The 15237-nt window shown below is 41.1% G+C and overlaps 1 protein-coding gene across 1 annotated transcript in view; it reads left to right on the plus strand.

Annotated features, from left to right (window-relative positions):
* LOC109199851 (uncharacterized) overlaps positions 1-10586 on the plus strand; it is a 30961-nt gene extending 20375 nt beyond the window's left edge. The window contains exons 2-6 of the mRNA XM_025898653.1: positions 3700-3787; positions 3878-4042; positions 8971-9177; positions 9411-9579; positions 9741-10586. Coding sequence (XP_025754438.1) covers positions 3700-3787; positions 3878-4042; positions 8971-9177; positions 9411-9579; positions 9741-9802 — 691 coding nt within the window. The 3' untranslated portion in view covers positions 9803-10586. The remainder of the gene's footprint in view (positions 1-3699; positions 3788-3877; positions 4043-8970; positions 9178-9410; positions 9580-9740) is intronic.
* The last annotated feature ends 4651 nt before the right edge of the window (positions 10587-15237 follow it).

Here is a 15237-nt window from a genome sequence, read left to right on the forward strand (position 1 = left end):
CTTTTCGGCTGTACTACTCCCGGTATACCACTAGAGAGAGCCAAGACACCACAAATGAAGTCTGTTTATTTGGCGCCAAAAGATGAATTGGCCTAAATTTGTACTAAAATATTAATATTTAAAAAACTATAAAAGTCATAAACACCAAAAGTCACAACATAATAGTCCAGCTCCAGCCGCACAAAATGATCTAACATATGTAATCCTAATGTCAAAACTGTTTGGCAGAGGAGCGCGGGAAAATTTTCACTAAAATATTAATATTTAAAAAAACTATAAAATTCATAAACACCAAAAGTCATAGCACACCATTCCAGATCCGGCCGCACAAAATGAGGTAACATATATGAAGCTTGTCTCAAAACTGCGGGGCGTGATACGTGCCGAAATTTAGGCGGAAGATGGAGAATAATAATAATAAGAATAATAAATCCGACGAATAGTAATATGTGTGCCTCTTGGCATAGGCACACATAATAAATCCGACGAATAGTAATATGTGTGCCTCTTTCCATAGGCACACATAATAATAAATCCGACGAATAGTAATATGTGTGCCTCTTTCCATAGGCACACATAATAATAATAAATCCGACGAATAGTAATATGTGTGCCTCTTGTCATAGGCACACATAACTAGAAAGCGAAAATTTCAGAAGAAATTTTATGTGTGCCTATGCCGCTGCTAATCACTGTAGTTTGCCATTCATACAGCTACAGAGAGCAAAACTCAGAAGAGCAGCCATTCTCCACCATGAACTATGGTAAAAACAAACACCGCTCACGCTTCACAGATGACAGCTTACAGTTTTGTGTAAAGATGAAGTTACTTCGTACAGCGCCGATTTGCAGACGCTGTGCACACAGGTTCATGAGCAGAAGTCCCATTGTACCACGGCAGACCCGACAATTTTTGCATGAACACGCTTTGAAGCATTACATTATGGACCACTTTTCACACATGGTTGGTTTACCCACACAGCCGGCTGTGCATTCACTTTTTGTTTTTTGTTATTTTTACACAGTGTTCTGAATGATTAACAATGGTCTACAGCCAATCTTGTGTATTATTATACAAACTGTGGTTGTAAGATGCAGATAACTATTTAATAAAAAGCTAAATATTTTATATGAGAGTAAGAAAGAAAAGTATATCTTTGTGTCCCCCTTTCCCTGTTAATGCCCTACCTGGCCCCCTGGCAAAAGCTTTGCTAGATCCGCCCCTGCACAGTTACCAGCTGTCAGCTACACAAAAACAGGAGCTTGGTGTATATTTGTCTGTCAGAAACAGTTCATAACTTCCCTTCAACTCATTCATGTCACCTAAAGGGTAAACCTGTTTCTCCATCACCAGTTCAGCTCTGATGATTCAGTAAGGACATCTCCTGGTTTGGACCAGCCGCTTCTACAGCTGTGCCCCAGCAAACATCAGCTGATACTAAGATAAGATAAGATAACCTTTATTAGTCCCACATGTGGGAAATTTGTTTTGTCACAGCAGGAAGTGGACAGTGCAAAAGTTATGAAGCAAAAATTAGAATAAAATAAAATAAGAATAAATACAGTACACAACTGTACAGAATAGAATAAAATAAAATACTATATACAGTAGAATAAAATAGAATAAAATATACAATAAGATAAAAATAGAATACAAATGCTATATACAACTGAGTAAAAAATACAACGATGCCAGGAAGATTATTGCACTTAGTGTTATTGCACATGTGTGTGTTTGATCAGTTAAAGTCTTTGTTGTGGAGTCTGACAGCAGTGGGGAGGAAAGACCTGCGAAATCTCTCCATCCCACACCGTGGGTGCCGCAGTCTCCCACTGAAGGAGCTGCTAGAAATTAAAATCAAATGAATTCTAACAACAGCTGATCAAGCTTAAACGTGCTGCTGTTCTTTAGCGCGATAAACAAGAGCGAAAAGCCGATCGTTGATCAGTTTCATGAGTGAAGTTGCAACTGGCGAGAGAATGACAGGGGAGGCTTCGTAACGACAGAATAAATCGTAATGTTTTCTCTGAATGTGGGACGATTCCGTTTGTACGGCAACTCTGACGAACCAACCCTTATGAATATAATAAAGTTCAACATCAGTAACTTACCGCGCACACAGCTGTCGTGCTAGCTAGCATGCAGTACGATTGTAAAAGGTCAGCACAACGAAAATAAACTACACCTAAACTCTGTTTATATCTGACCCAAATAGAGTGCAGTTCATAACTTCTTACCTGAAATTCAGTTCACCCCTCAGCTCCTGCCTTCGCTTTCCCTGATCCACGATTGACCTCCAGGTTAGCAACCACCTTCGCTTTCCCTGATCCACGATTGACCTCCAGGTTAGCAACCACCGGTCGATCGGCGGTGGCCTGCCCCACCTCCTATGTGTGGTTCGCGGCATGTCCTTTCTGTCACACACCGGTGGATAGCTGCCCTCTGTTGTAGCTCCGGCTAGCTCCACCACCAAACAACTCAGTTATTTTTTCCACATCGACCACCATCATCGGCCCATATAAGCGAAAAATGAGTCCAGCTAAAACACAGACTTGGCGAGCGATCGGGTGTTGCAACAAATTTTAGCCGCGTCACTATAAGCCCAGCCTGGGTGCTTTGAGGGTCGCTAGCAGCGCTAGCTAGCTATGCTAGCGGCGCTATGCTAGCCGGCTGGCTATCAGCAACACATAAGACAACTCTTGCTAATATGGGATGTCTTGATAAAACGAGCAGATATTTGAAGTTTACACACCTATATTCTCGCCTGAAAATGTCTTAAAAGTTTAGTTTGTGACCTAGAAACACGAATAAAAGACATAGAAAACGAAGTGGTGGCCGCCATTGTTTGACTCGGTAGAGGCCTCTGTAGAGGCGTGCTATGAATTGTGGGATATGGAGTTTTGGGCCAAGGATAGATCTTTTCGCCTGTACTACTCCGGGTATACCACTAGAGAGAGCCAAGACACCACAAATGAAGTCTGTTTCTATGGCGCCAAAAGTAGAATCTTTCTAAATTTGCACTAAAATATTAATATTTAAAAAACTATAAAAGTCATGAACACCAAAAGTCGTACCATAGTAGTCCAGCTCCAGCCGCACAAAATGATCTAACATATGTAACCCTATTGTCAAAACTGTTTGGCAGAGGAGCGCGGGAAAATTTTCACTAAAATATTAATATTTCAAAAACTATAATAGTCATAAACACCAAAAGTCATAGCACACCATTCCAGATCCAGCCGCACAAAATGAGGTAACATATATGAAGCTTGTCTGAAAACTGCGGGGCGAGATTCGCTGCAAAATTTCAGGCGGAAACTGAAGAATAATAATAATAAATCCGAGGAATAGTAATATGTGTGCCTCTTGGCATAGGCACACATAATAATAATAATAAATCCGAGGAATAGTAATATGTGTGCCTCCTGGCATAGGCACACATAATAATAATAATAATAATAAATCCGAGGAATAGTAATATGTGTGCCTCTTGGCATAGGCACACATAATAAATCCGACGAATAGTAATATGTGTGCCTCTTGTCATAGGCACACATAATAAATCCGACGAATAGTAATATGTGTGCCTCTTGGCATAGGCACACATAATAAATCCGAGGAATAGTAATATGTGTGCCTCTTGGCATAGGCACACATAATCAGTGTACTGTGTGTTGTTTTTCTTATGTTTGAAACAGGTACCCAACCCACTCAGACTACATCCAGGTCACCAAAGCCCTGATTGTGAAGTATCCTTTCTTAAGAGATGTACACGGAAATGGTTATGTGAGTACCTCTCCTTTTTTGTTTCTTTTATAGATTATATTAATATAAAGTAAGCATAATTAACTACTTATATACATTTGAAACAACTAGGACACCTGGCACAGCCAACTCAAGAGAAAGTTCAAAGCAGAACGGGCTCCCCTAATCAGCAACGAAGAAGTGAACCGGGTTAAAGAAAAGTTTGGACGCACGCAGAAACATCGGACCACAGAGGAATCCAACAGCTCCTGTCTGAAGAGACTGAAGCCCTCTCTCGTAAGTCCTCACACCCTCAGCCTCTAAGAGCTAAGGTAACATATGTAGTCTTATTATGTTCACTGTAAAGCTAAAAGTAAACATTAATTGAAAGAAACATGTTAACAGATAACATTAACATAGAAAAAGGAACTTCACAGTTGATTTAACAAAAGTCAGCTCAACTTGCAATTCCTATTTGTTGGATTGTGCCCACAGGTGTTTGTACTTTGCGTCTTAATAAAATGACGGTAAAAGGCTCCGCCCACCACCTATCCATGCCTCACTATGCAGTGACTTTGTGAATGGACTGGAGAGGTGTAGTGGACGAGTCCTCCGTCAGGAATGAGATATGTGTGTTGACTTTTTATTCTCCCTCAACATTATTATGCCATAACGCTGCCCAGAGCAGCTCTGCTAACAGGTTATGGGCCCAGAGCAGCAGCAAAGAGATCCTGTAACTGCCAAAGGAAGGGCAGCGTTTCCTGAAACCGCAAGTTACCGGCAGGTGTTAAAAGTTTGGCACGATTGAGTGAGTAAGCGTTTTTGTGCATCATGAGTAAACGCACGGTAGAGTCGGGCAGTCGATATTCCCGTTTGCAATTCGATGGAGATGAAAGGAAATATGAGATATGGGAAACGAAGTTCCTTGGTCATCTCAGACTACAAGGTTTGAAAGATGTCATCTTAAAGGCTGAGGGTGATGAAGAAGCCGATGGTGAAGATGATGACAAAAATGCAGAAGCATATGCAGAGTTGATACAATTTCTGGATGACAAAAGTTTATCATTAGTTATGAGAGATGCAGTTGATGACGGACGGAAAGCCCTAAAAATTTTGAGAGGTCATTATGCAGGAGTGGGCAAGCCAAGGATCATAAGTCTGTACACCGAACTTACTTCTCTCACAAATGAAAAGAATGAAAGTGTGACGGACTATATTATCCGAGCAGAAGCAATTATCACAGCGTTAAAAAATGCGGGTGAGTCACTAACTGATGGACTTCTGATCGCAATGATAATGAAAGGTCTACCAGAGACGTTTAAACCCCTGATTGTGCACGTTACACAGAGCGAAGCAAAAATCACATTTTCAGAGTTTAAAGTAAAACTCAGAAGTTATGAAGAAACCGAGAGAATGCGTGCCGCTGTAACTGATGACAACGTAATGAGGACAAAAGTGCAATCAGACCAGGATTCTACTTCATGGCGAGCAGATGACCGAAGATCAAAGGATAATGAGATTGTGTGTTTTAAATGTGGACTAAAGGGACACACTGCAAGAACGTGCCGATCCAGAGTATGGTGCAGTTTTTGCCGGAGTAGTACGCACAAAGATGCGACCTGTAGAAGGAAGCTAAGACGGGATGAAGCGAGAGGGGTCGTGGAGAAGGACTACGCGTTCAAGACGGGCTCCGAACCCCAGAGGGTCCCGGACGGCGGCCAAGAGATGCTGAATAACCAGCTACTGGTGGATACGGGAGCGACGTCACATATCTTTACGAAGATCGAGAGTTTTAAGACTTTTGATGACACATTTCGACCCGAGGCTCATTGTGTAGAGTTGGCTGACGGAAGGCGGAGCAGAGGAGCTGCAAAGCGGCGAGGAGATGCTGAGATAAGTATGTTTGACAGTAAAGGACGCAGCCACAAGGTAACATTGAAACAAGCACTCTACATTCCATCGTTCCCACAGGACATTTTGTCAGTAAAAGCAGCTACTAGTAACGGAGCCACTGTGGTTTTCAAACACGGGGACAGTTTTCTTAAACATGTTGATGGAACAAAATTCCCTATATATGAACACGAGAGACTGTTCTTTATAAACACTGTGCAAGAGTTTGAAGATAAATGTAATGGATGTTTTGATATGCAAACGTGGCATGAAATTCTAGGACACTAATTATGAGGATGTTCAAAATCTGCAAAATGTCGTTGATGGAATGGAAATTAAGGGTAAAATCAACAAAAATATGCAATGTGAAGCCTGTATACAAGGGAAGTTTACTCAAACTAGGAACCGAGAACCAGATGAAAAGGCCAGGGCAGCATTAGAGTTGGTACATACGGATTTAGCTGGTCCGATTACGCCAAACTCTAAAGAAGGGTTTAAGTTTGTTTTGTCGTTTGTTGATGATTATTCAGGTGCAACATTTGTATATAATTTGAAACACAAAAGTGATACAACTCAAGCAACTGAAAGATTTATTGCAGATGTGGCGTCATATGGGAAAATCAAGTGCATTCGTTCTGATAATGGAACTGAATTTACAAGCAGACAGTTCAGAGATTTATTAAGTAGACACGGCATTAGGCAGGAAACTTCGGCGCCATATTCGCCTCATCAAAACGGAACAGCAGAGAGGAACTGGCGTACACTTTTTGACATGGCGAGATGCATGTTAGTTGAGAGCGAATTGCCAAAGTCTTTATGGCCATATGCAGTACAAACCGCGGGAGTGATTAGGAACCGATGTTTTAACAAACGCACAGGTCAGACAGCGTATAAGATGTTAACTGGAAAAAGACCTGATCTTTCTAGAATGAAAAAATTCGGATCATTGTGCTATGCTTATAAACAAAATAGGGGAAAGCTGGATCCAAGATGCGATAAAGGTGTTTTCTTGGGATATGACAAACATAGTCCAGCATATTTGATCTATTTCCCAAAAACCGGGAAGGATGAAAAGCACAGATTGATAAAAATACTAAATCCCGCAACAATGGATCAACAAACACAGAGTGATCAGATGTATGAAGATGAGGTTTATGAATCCAGAAAAGATGGTGAACCCAAACAGATGAAGGATGAGGACATTCCAGATGGTAGTGAAAGCAGTCAAACTGAGTCCGAGGTTAAAACTGAGGATAAGGTAGATGCTGGAGCTACACGTTATCCATCCAGAATCAGAAAGAGACCTGATTATTTGAGTGATTATATCACGGATGTGAAAGAGTGTGAAAATGAACAGATGCAAATCAGTGTTGATTATTGCTACAGATTGTTGTGTGAAATACCCACATCATTTAGCGAAGCTATTGTGTCAAGTGAGTCAAAAGAATGGGAAAAAGCGATGAATGAAGAAATTCAATCCCTTAAGGAGAATGACACATTTACTTTAACCACTTTACCAGAGGGTAAGAAAGCAGTGGGGGGTAAATGGGTTTATGCCGTTAAAAAGAACTCAGACGGATCAGACAGATATAAAGCTCGATTTGTGGCTAAAGGTTTTAGTCAAACAAAAGGAGTTGATTATGAGGAGACTTTTTCACCGACTGCTAACTTATCGAGTGTGAGAGTTTTGATGCAGAAAGTGGTTCAGGATGATATGTTGGTTCACCAGATGGATGTAAAAACCGCCTATCTACACGCACCAATAAATGAAGAAATATATATACAACAACCAGAAGGTTTTGAGACAGAATCAAGTGAGACTAATAAACTGGTGTATAGACTAAAGAAATCACTTTATGGGCTGAAGCAATCGGGTCGTAATTGGAACCAAACCTTACATGACTATTTAAGCAGTTGTGGATTTAGACAAAATATTGCTGATCATTGTGTGTATTCAAAAGAAACTGAAAGTGAAAAAGTAATCATCATAGTGTGGGTGGATGATTTACTCATTGCAGCTAACAATGAAAATGTGCTTTCAGGCGTGAAAGAAATGCTCTCTTCTAAATTCCAAATGAAAGATCTGGGGAAACTTAACCATTTTCTAGGAATAGATTTTCTTCAAGAAAAAGAATGTGTCAAAATGTCACAGGAAATATATATTGAGAACATTTTAAAAAGATTTAACATGCAAAACAGTAAGCCAAGGTTAACACCCTGTGAACAGAAATGGACTCATTCTGATAAAGTCGAGACATTACCAGATGTGAGGAGATATCGTGAAGCGGTAGGATGTCTTATTTATCTGAGCTACTGTACGCGACCTGATTTAAGCTATGTTGTCAGCAAACTGTCACAACATTTCAATGCGCCAACTGTTGATGATTGGACAGCAGTGAAACATGTTCTGAGGTATCTAAAAGGTAGTCAAGGAAAAGAACTGTGTTTTAGGAAATGTTCAAGTGGAAAACTAGGTCTACAAGCATACAGTGATGCAGATTGGGCATCCGATGTTTCTGATAGACGCAGTATGACAGGTTATTGTGTAAGCCTAAATGAAAATGGTCCTTTGATATCATGGAAAACCAAAAAGCAGACAACTACAGCACTATCAACTTGTGAAGCCGAATACATGGCATTAGCAGCAACAATTCAGGAATGTATGTATTTGACTTATTTGATTCAAGATCTTGATGAGTTTGAGTATGAAATACCTATGATATTGGAGGACAATCAGGGAACAATTGCTTTGTCAAAAAATCCAGTGAACAGACAAAGATGTAAACACATTGATGTGAAATATCATTTTATAAGGTCAGCTGTACATGAAAGGAAAGTGCTCATTGATTACTGTCCAACTGAGTCAATGGTAGCAGATATGATGACGAAACCAGTTTCAAAGTCTAAGTTAGACAAATTCTCTGTATTTGTGTTTGGAATGTAAGATGTTTTTTTTCCGGAGGATTGTTTTTCCCTAACCTGTGTACAAGTGGGGGTGTTGGATTGTGCCCACAGGTGTTTGTACTTTGCGTCTTAATAAAATGACGGTAAAAGGCTCCGCCCACCACCTATCCATGCCTCACTATGCAGTGACTTTGTGAATGGACTGGAGAGGTGTAGTGGACGAGTCCTCCGTCAGGAATGAGATATGTGTGTTGACTTTTTATTCTCCCTCAACATTATTATGCCATAACGCTGCCCAGAGCAGCTCTGCTAACACTATTCAACATTTTTGCATTTTTTTCAAAGCATTTGGTGTACAAATTACCGTATTTCGAGTAACATTAACTTATCAGATTTTACTTATGATAATACTGATATCTGCTTTGACAAAGGATTCGTGCTTTGTGGGGGAAGATGCAGCCTCCGTTGATGCTCATATCAAGGTGCTAAATGATCAGCACAAGAAGCTACATCCTGACACAGCACTGGTGAAAGACCGCATGACAAAAACCTTTGCATGGAGACGTCGAGAGGTAGCTGAAGGAATGTGTACTGTGGACCTATTAAAGAGAGATCCATTCCTGGGGACATCTGCAGGGGTAAGAATTGTTAAGATGATTGGGGAAACAGCTAATGATTTTTTTGTCTCTAAATCTGATTATTATTTTCTGTACTAACTGATTAATCAATCTGTTTATTATCTTTAGAATTTTTGTTCAAGGGTTAAAGCACTTTACATTTATCTCCATTCTGTGTCTTTAAACATGTCAAAAGTTTAAATCCTCAATGTAAAATGTCATTCTTTTGTCTATTTTGTTCTTTTCATTTCCAGTTGTGTGATGAGGTTGATTTAATGCATCCCTGCCAAGACAACATCTGTCGCCGCTTTAGCGAAAACTTCACTGCTGTTCTTCAAAATGTTCTTCAAATGACCAAGGATTTGCCACTGAAGAAGGTCTACATGGAGGCAAGAGAGAATGCACTGGCTGAAGACATTACAGGTGCTAATTTGACCTCATACAAATAGTAAATTTTGTGACAATTCATTTGCTCTCTCTTCCAAAGATAATTGATGTACCATAGTGCCATGTCAAGAGCATGTTAATGGGAATTTGCATGCTATCAAAATCTAATGAAGTGCATTTGCATCTGTATGACCTAGGAATTGACTTCAAGGGGGCACTTCTTCTCTTGCCATCCATCTTCAAGGAGAAGATCAAATGAAACAGTGCTGGGAGTTTTCTTCAGATAGGTTGCTTGTTGACTTTGAACATTCACTCAGCACAAGTGTCAGTGTGCCATTTTCATCTCTGCCAGGTGACTTACAGAATGCTCTGGAAATGAACAAAAGTTTTACAGATGTGCATTTTCAGGATAAAGTGCTTCAGCGTGTGTCTGCTATATCTGTCAGCAGTGTCAAATATGAACTTGAGGATGTTTTTGTAGTTGGCCATGTACACACTGAAGCCATACCTATATTCTTTAAAATCAAGTATATTTTGAATGTTGATACTTGTTGGGTATTGTGTGGGAAACTGTTACTTCCTTGCACTTATGAATGTCATTTCCATGCTTATCAAGTGGCAGTTGACAATGACTGGATCCTGTTCAGTCCAGGAAATGAATTAGACTTTCAAGCTCTAGACACCTATTTAGTTGATGATAGGCTGTTTGTGTCCTTGAGGTATTCTGTGTGACGTGATTGCAAGCACATTTTCCACTTTGTCTATATATATGACATATATATATTCTGGCTTGTTGAAGTAGAGCAAAACATTTGTGTGGACAGTTTTTAAATACATGCCATCTCTGTGATCCATCAAAACATTGTGTTCAGGTGTTTAATGTCTTTATGTGATTGTTTACTTTTTTTAAATGAATGTATTTTTCTTGACATGTCCTATGGCAATATACGAATGTAATCAAGGATGTATTCCTGTGGTTGTTTAAATGCTTTGATGTGATTCTATTATCGAAAATAAATGGTTAAATAACCAAATATTTTGGACTATTGGGGGTACATTTTTGTCTCTTTAGGTACGAAAAAGGTTGTCGCTGGGGGGGTACCCTCATAGGTACCCTATTGTACCCTTTTCAAGGGAACATTTCTGTACTATAGTTTGAAGGTACATTTATGTCTTAGGAAAGTACATGATTGTACTTCAGATGGTACAACTTCATAAGGTACAAAAATGTACCAAGCCTAAAGGGTACAGAAATGTCCCTCAAAAAGGAACACCCCCAGCGACAAGCATTTGTACCCTTTTTGGTACACTTTGGTACCCCTATTTCTGAGAGTGCATGGTGTGCTGCAAACTCTGTGTCTGTGTGTGTATGCATGAGCACGTGAGTGCCTGTGTGTGCGCGTACCCGTATGTCTATGTGAGTGCACATGAGTGAGTGTGCGTGTAGGTGTGGGTGAGTCGTAACAGTCAAAGCACTGTGTGTGTGTCTCTGTGTATGTGACTTCCTGCCGGTGATAAAAGTAATCTCCTCACCCAAGCTACACCAAATTCCTTTAGACAACATACAAAACAGAGTTAACATATTACAAACACTGAGACCCCCACTCTGCATCCACTGGGCCATTGGCCTCTTGTTGTCTTACATTAACATTTAAGGTGGAGAGTCTCCTGCAACCCTACTTCTAAGTTATAACAATTATGAGTTTTTATTAAAGGTACAAGCAACAGCATCAGCAATCCCCAACTGTAGCTTCCTGTCTCCTTTTATGACAGCAGACCCCCAGTGTCCATAAATTCCTTTCCCTCTAAACAATTACACACACTCTCAGGCCTACAGCTAAGCCAAACTAAAACACAGACAAATCCTTTCCTATTCCTCTGATCTACTGCTGGACCCTCTTATCTAAGCAAATTTAACACATTATACTCTAACAATTATTTTCTTGTACTCACACTAGCTAGTACGCAGTACGAGTTATTGTACCTGACTGTAAAAAGTCAGCACAATGAAAATAAACTACACCTTAACTTGGTTTATATCTGACTCAGATAGACTGAAGGTCATAACTTCTTACCTGAACTTCAGTTCACCTGATATTCGGACCGGCGGCCGCCTCGGGTCTCTCCTCCTCCTGCCTCCCCTTTCCCTCATCCACCTGCTGGCCTCCAGCTATGGTCGTGCCATCAGTTAACCCTTCGCCCAGGGTTGCCGACCCCTGCCCTAAAGGGTGTATAAAGAAGGGGAGGGGTTGAGTTTTGTTTGAAAAAATAACTTCATATAAGAAAAAAATATGTATCACATATGCAGCTTAACCTCCTAAGACCCGAACTCTTCCATGGCATGCATTTTTAATTTCTCTTTGATATTTGGGTTGATTGGGACCCGATGAATGTTAAAACAAAGAATTACCACATTTTTTTTTACCTGATTTTTGTTTCTACGAAAAATGAGAGCCACATTTGAGGATATTCGCTTACAATTTCAATAGAACAGTAGCAGTATAATGTCCTCGTAAGTGGATATCAGGCCCTTGTAGAGCAAAATTGAGTATTTTGGTCTAAATAACCCAAAATGTGATGTCCACATATGTTGACGCCGGGTCCTAGGAGGTTAAACTAGTTTTTTAATTAAACCGCAAGGCAGAACGAAATCAGGGCTGTTTCAAGATATGGGGATGAAAACCCCAATTCAACCTGACCCAGAACTGATCCAGAATTAAAACAGTACAACAACAGTTCAAAATCAGGACTACTTTAGGACTTAACCAAGACAGAACCAGAATCAAAACTAGATGACAGTAGCACTGAAAATCATCATAGACCTGCATTACACTGACAACACCTCTTTAGTGTGGTAATATGAGGCTGTATCTTCGAGGCTTGAGTTTTGCGTACCTATCAATTGCATTTTCAGGGTCAATATTATCCAAGTACTCCTTTTCAGTAGATAATATGGCCAAATTATTGAGCCTCTCTTGTCCCATGGTTCTCCTTAGCCACATGTGGAGACGACACAAGGCACTAAAAGAGCGCTCACAGCTGCAGCTACTGACAGGAATGGTTAGTGCAATTCTAAAGATGACCTTCAGGCATCTTCAGAAAGGAATGTTGGGGAGGATGGATTGCATGCCTGAATGCCCTTCATTATTTTCTGTCCAGCCCCTGAAAATCTGTCAGCTAGCTCCTGCAACATTCGGTCCAAACAAGGAAAGAATATCTCGCACCTAAACTCTGCTGAGCTTGTGAGATTTGGTGTTGCATCACAGCTGGACTCAAGCACAAATCTGTCAGTCTTTTCTGTTTGTGTCGTGCTCCCTGAGGAATCTGGATGTTGCAGCTTCTACAAATGTCCATGGCCTTCTCAAATATTTCCTCAGGAGCAGCCTCTGTGTGCAGATTACTTAGTGTATCAACTACCAACTCCTTGTACTCCACAGCTTTGCCCATGTCTAGCCTTTCTCCATGCAGGTAGCGGTGCAGGCCTTCGGTGATGCCAAGCAGCTGTGAGAACATGATTAACATGTACACAGTCTTGGGCTTTGACAGCTTGGACAAGATCCCTTTAGCAATAGGAGTGTTTGTGGCCTCGAGAGTAGCTAACACTGCAGAACTGTTGTTGAGAAGGGCTTTAACGGAATTTACTTGGCAGGCCCATCTTGTGTTAGAGAGCTGAACTAGCTCAGATGCAAACAGTCCAAGGTCCTTTTGCAGTTCCTTAAACTTGGTGTGGTTTACCAGGGAGGTGTTGAAAAATGTATACACATTTCCCAAAAGTCAGAAGCAGCTGGGATAGCCTTGCATGTATGGCAAAGGACAAGGTTGAGCTCATGTGCATAGCAGTGCACATATACTGCTTCAGGGTGTCTCTGCCTAAAACGGGCCTGCACACCACCCACAGCACCACTCATGACAGATGCCCCATCATAGGATTGAGCAACACAAAGTAAGTCACTGAGTGTGTAATACTGCAACAGCTCCTCAATAGCGTCTGTAATGCACTGTGATAGGTTAGTAGCTTAAACCTATTCGCTGGAACGTTAAAGGCAATGTAATAACACAGCAAGCAAGACACGAAGTAGGCAAAGTTCTTTGGGTTACTCATGCATGAGGGAGGCCTGCCTGGAGCCAAGTGTCGTTCCACCTACTTGACCTCCATCAGACTCTCAGCCAGGTTCCCCACAGCACTCCTTTTATTGCGGTTACTTGAATATGCATAGGGTCATTAACATATGATGTATACATACACACAAAGAGTACCTTGCCTGTGGTTTTGTAAGTGCGTGTGTGCGTGTGCGTGTGCGAGCTGCTGACCAAAAGGGTCATAAAGCAGGAACAACATCCTAGGTCATAAAGAGGGTAACCTCCCCACACCCAATCTATGGTTCACCCTAGATAACACAGTGAAGCCATACAAAGGACAGGAAGTTTTACCACATCAAACAGACCTTCACAAGGATGTTGCCTGTGATAAAACACTACAGCCCCCCACTCAGAACCTCGAGAATCTGGGGAGGGGAGAACAAAAGAATTCCTTTCAACACACAGTTAAAGTACAAATGGTAAGAATAAAAATGACAAACATTTAACAATTCACTCTAACATTTCCCTCCTGTTTTGTGATTTTTATGCTCCAAATTATTCCTATGTAGTATATTCTCAGTAATGCACCTCTTGCTTAACATTTTCAGTGCAGGCGTCATTCATACACAGGCCTCTGTCATGTCATTCCATATTGTTGTAAAAGTACATAATTAACAAATGTATCAGAAATCATTTTAGTTAACAGTGATCTTATACATGGTAAAATGCATCCTATACATAAGCAAACAAATGAATTGTGACTTTAATAGTTAAAATAAGAAAGCAACACTTCAAAAACACTCCAGTTTGGTGGTGCTCCTCCGCAAGACATGTAAATCACACGTCTCTCTGTAGAGTGGTTTAAGCTCTATAGGGCGTCATAATTGTCTCTTCCAGATGTTCCCATCACTGTCCATAGGACCAGAGTCCAAATGTATGTAGAATAAACAGTCAAACATACCAGGTGGTTTTATTGCTTGTCAACATGGGTCTCATCTTCAAAGCTGCAGACCTCGTCAACACTCTAGTTTTATGGCCTCTACAAACCCCCCCTCACCTCACTTCAGGCCTCCTTGTCCTGTGGGGGATACATATCCTCCATTGTCCATCCTCTGCAGGAGGATCCTCTCTGTGGAAAGGGTGCTGGATCCAGTTATCTTACTGCTGTTATGATCCCAGCAGTCTTCAGAGTGTCATCGTATGCACAGTACAGTGACACAGCATTAGGTGATGTTCATAGGAAACTGCTATCATCACCACTATAGCTCCTGGTTCCTGTGCTTTTCACAGAATCATGATGCCATCCTTGAACTCCCTCTGCGTTGTCGATGGAGCTTGGCACGCTCCCCTCATCCTTCAGGTGCTCGTCTGTTGTCCACAATCTCCTCTGTTGGCCTCTGAAAAGCCCCCTTGGCACAGCTCTCATTCCAACGCAGCTTCGTGGTCCTTGCTGTGGCTGTGGAATCTGATCTCCCAATGGGCCCCAAACAGCTCGACCTTTGACCTCAACCACTGCCTGGACTGTCAGCTATGCCTGGAATGGGTTGCTTCTCACTGGGCCTCAGAAGATTTCTCAGGAGATTCCTTTCAGCAATACTCTGACTGCTGCACCTG

The sequence above is a fragment of the Oreochromis niloticus genome, linkage group LG15 (genome assembly GCF_001858045.2).
Source record: "Oreochromis niloticus isolate F11D_XX linkage group LG15, O_niloticus_UMD_NMBU, whole genome shotgun sequence".
Lineage (NCBI taxonomy): Eukaryota > Metazoa > Chordata > Actinopteri > Cichliformes > Cichlidae > Oreochromis > Oreochromis niloticus.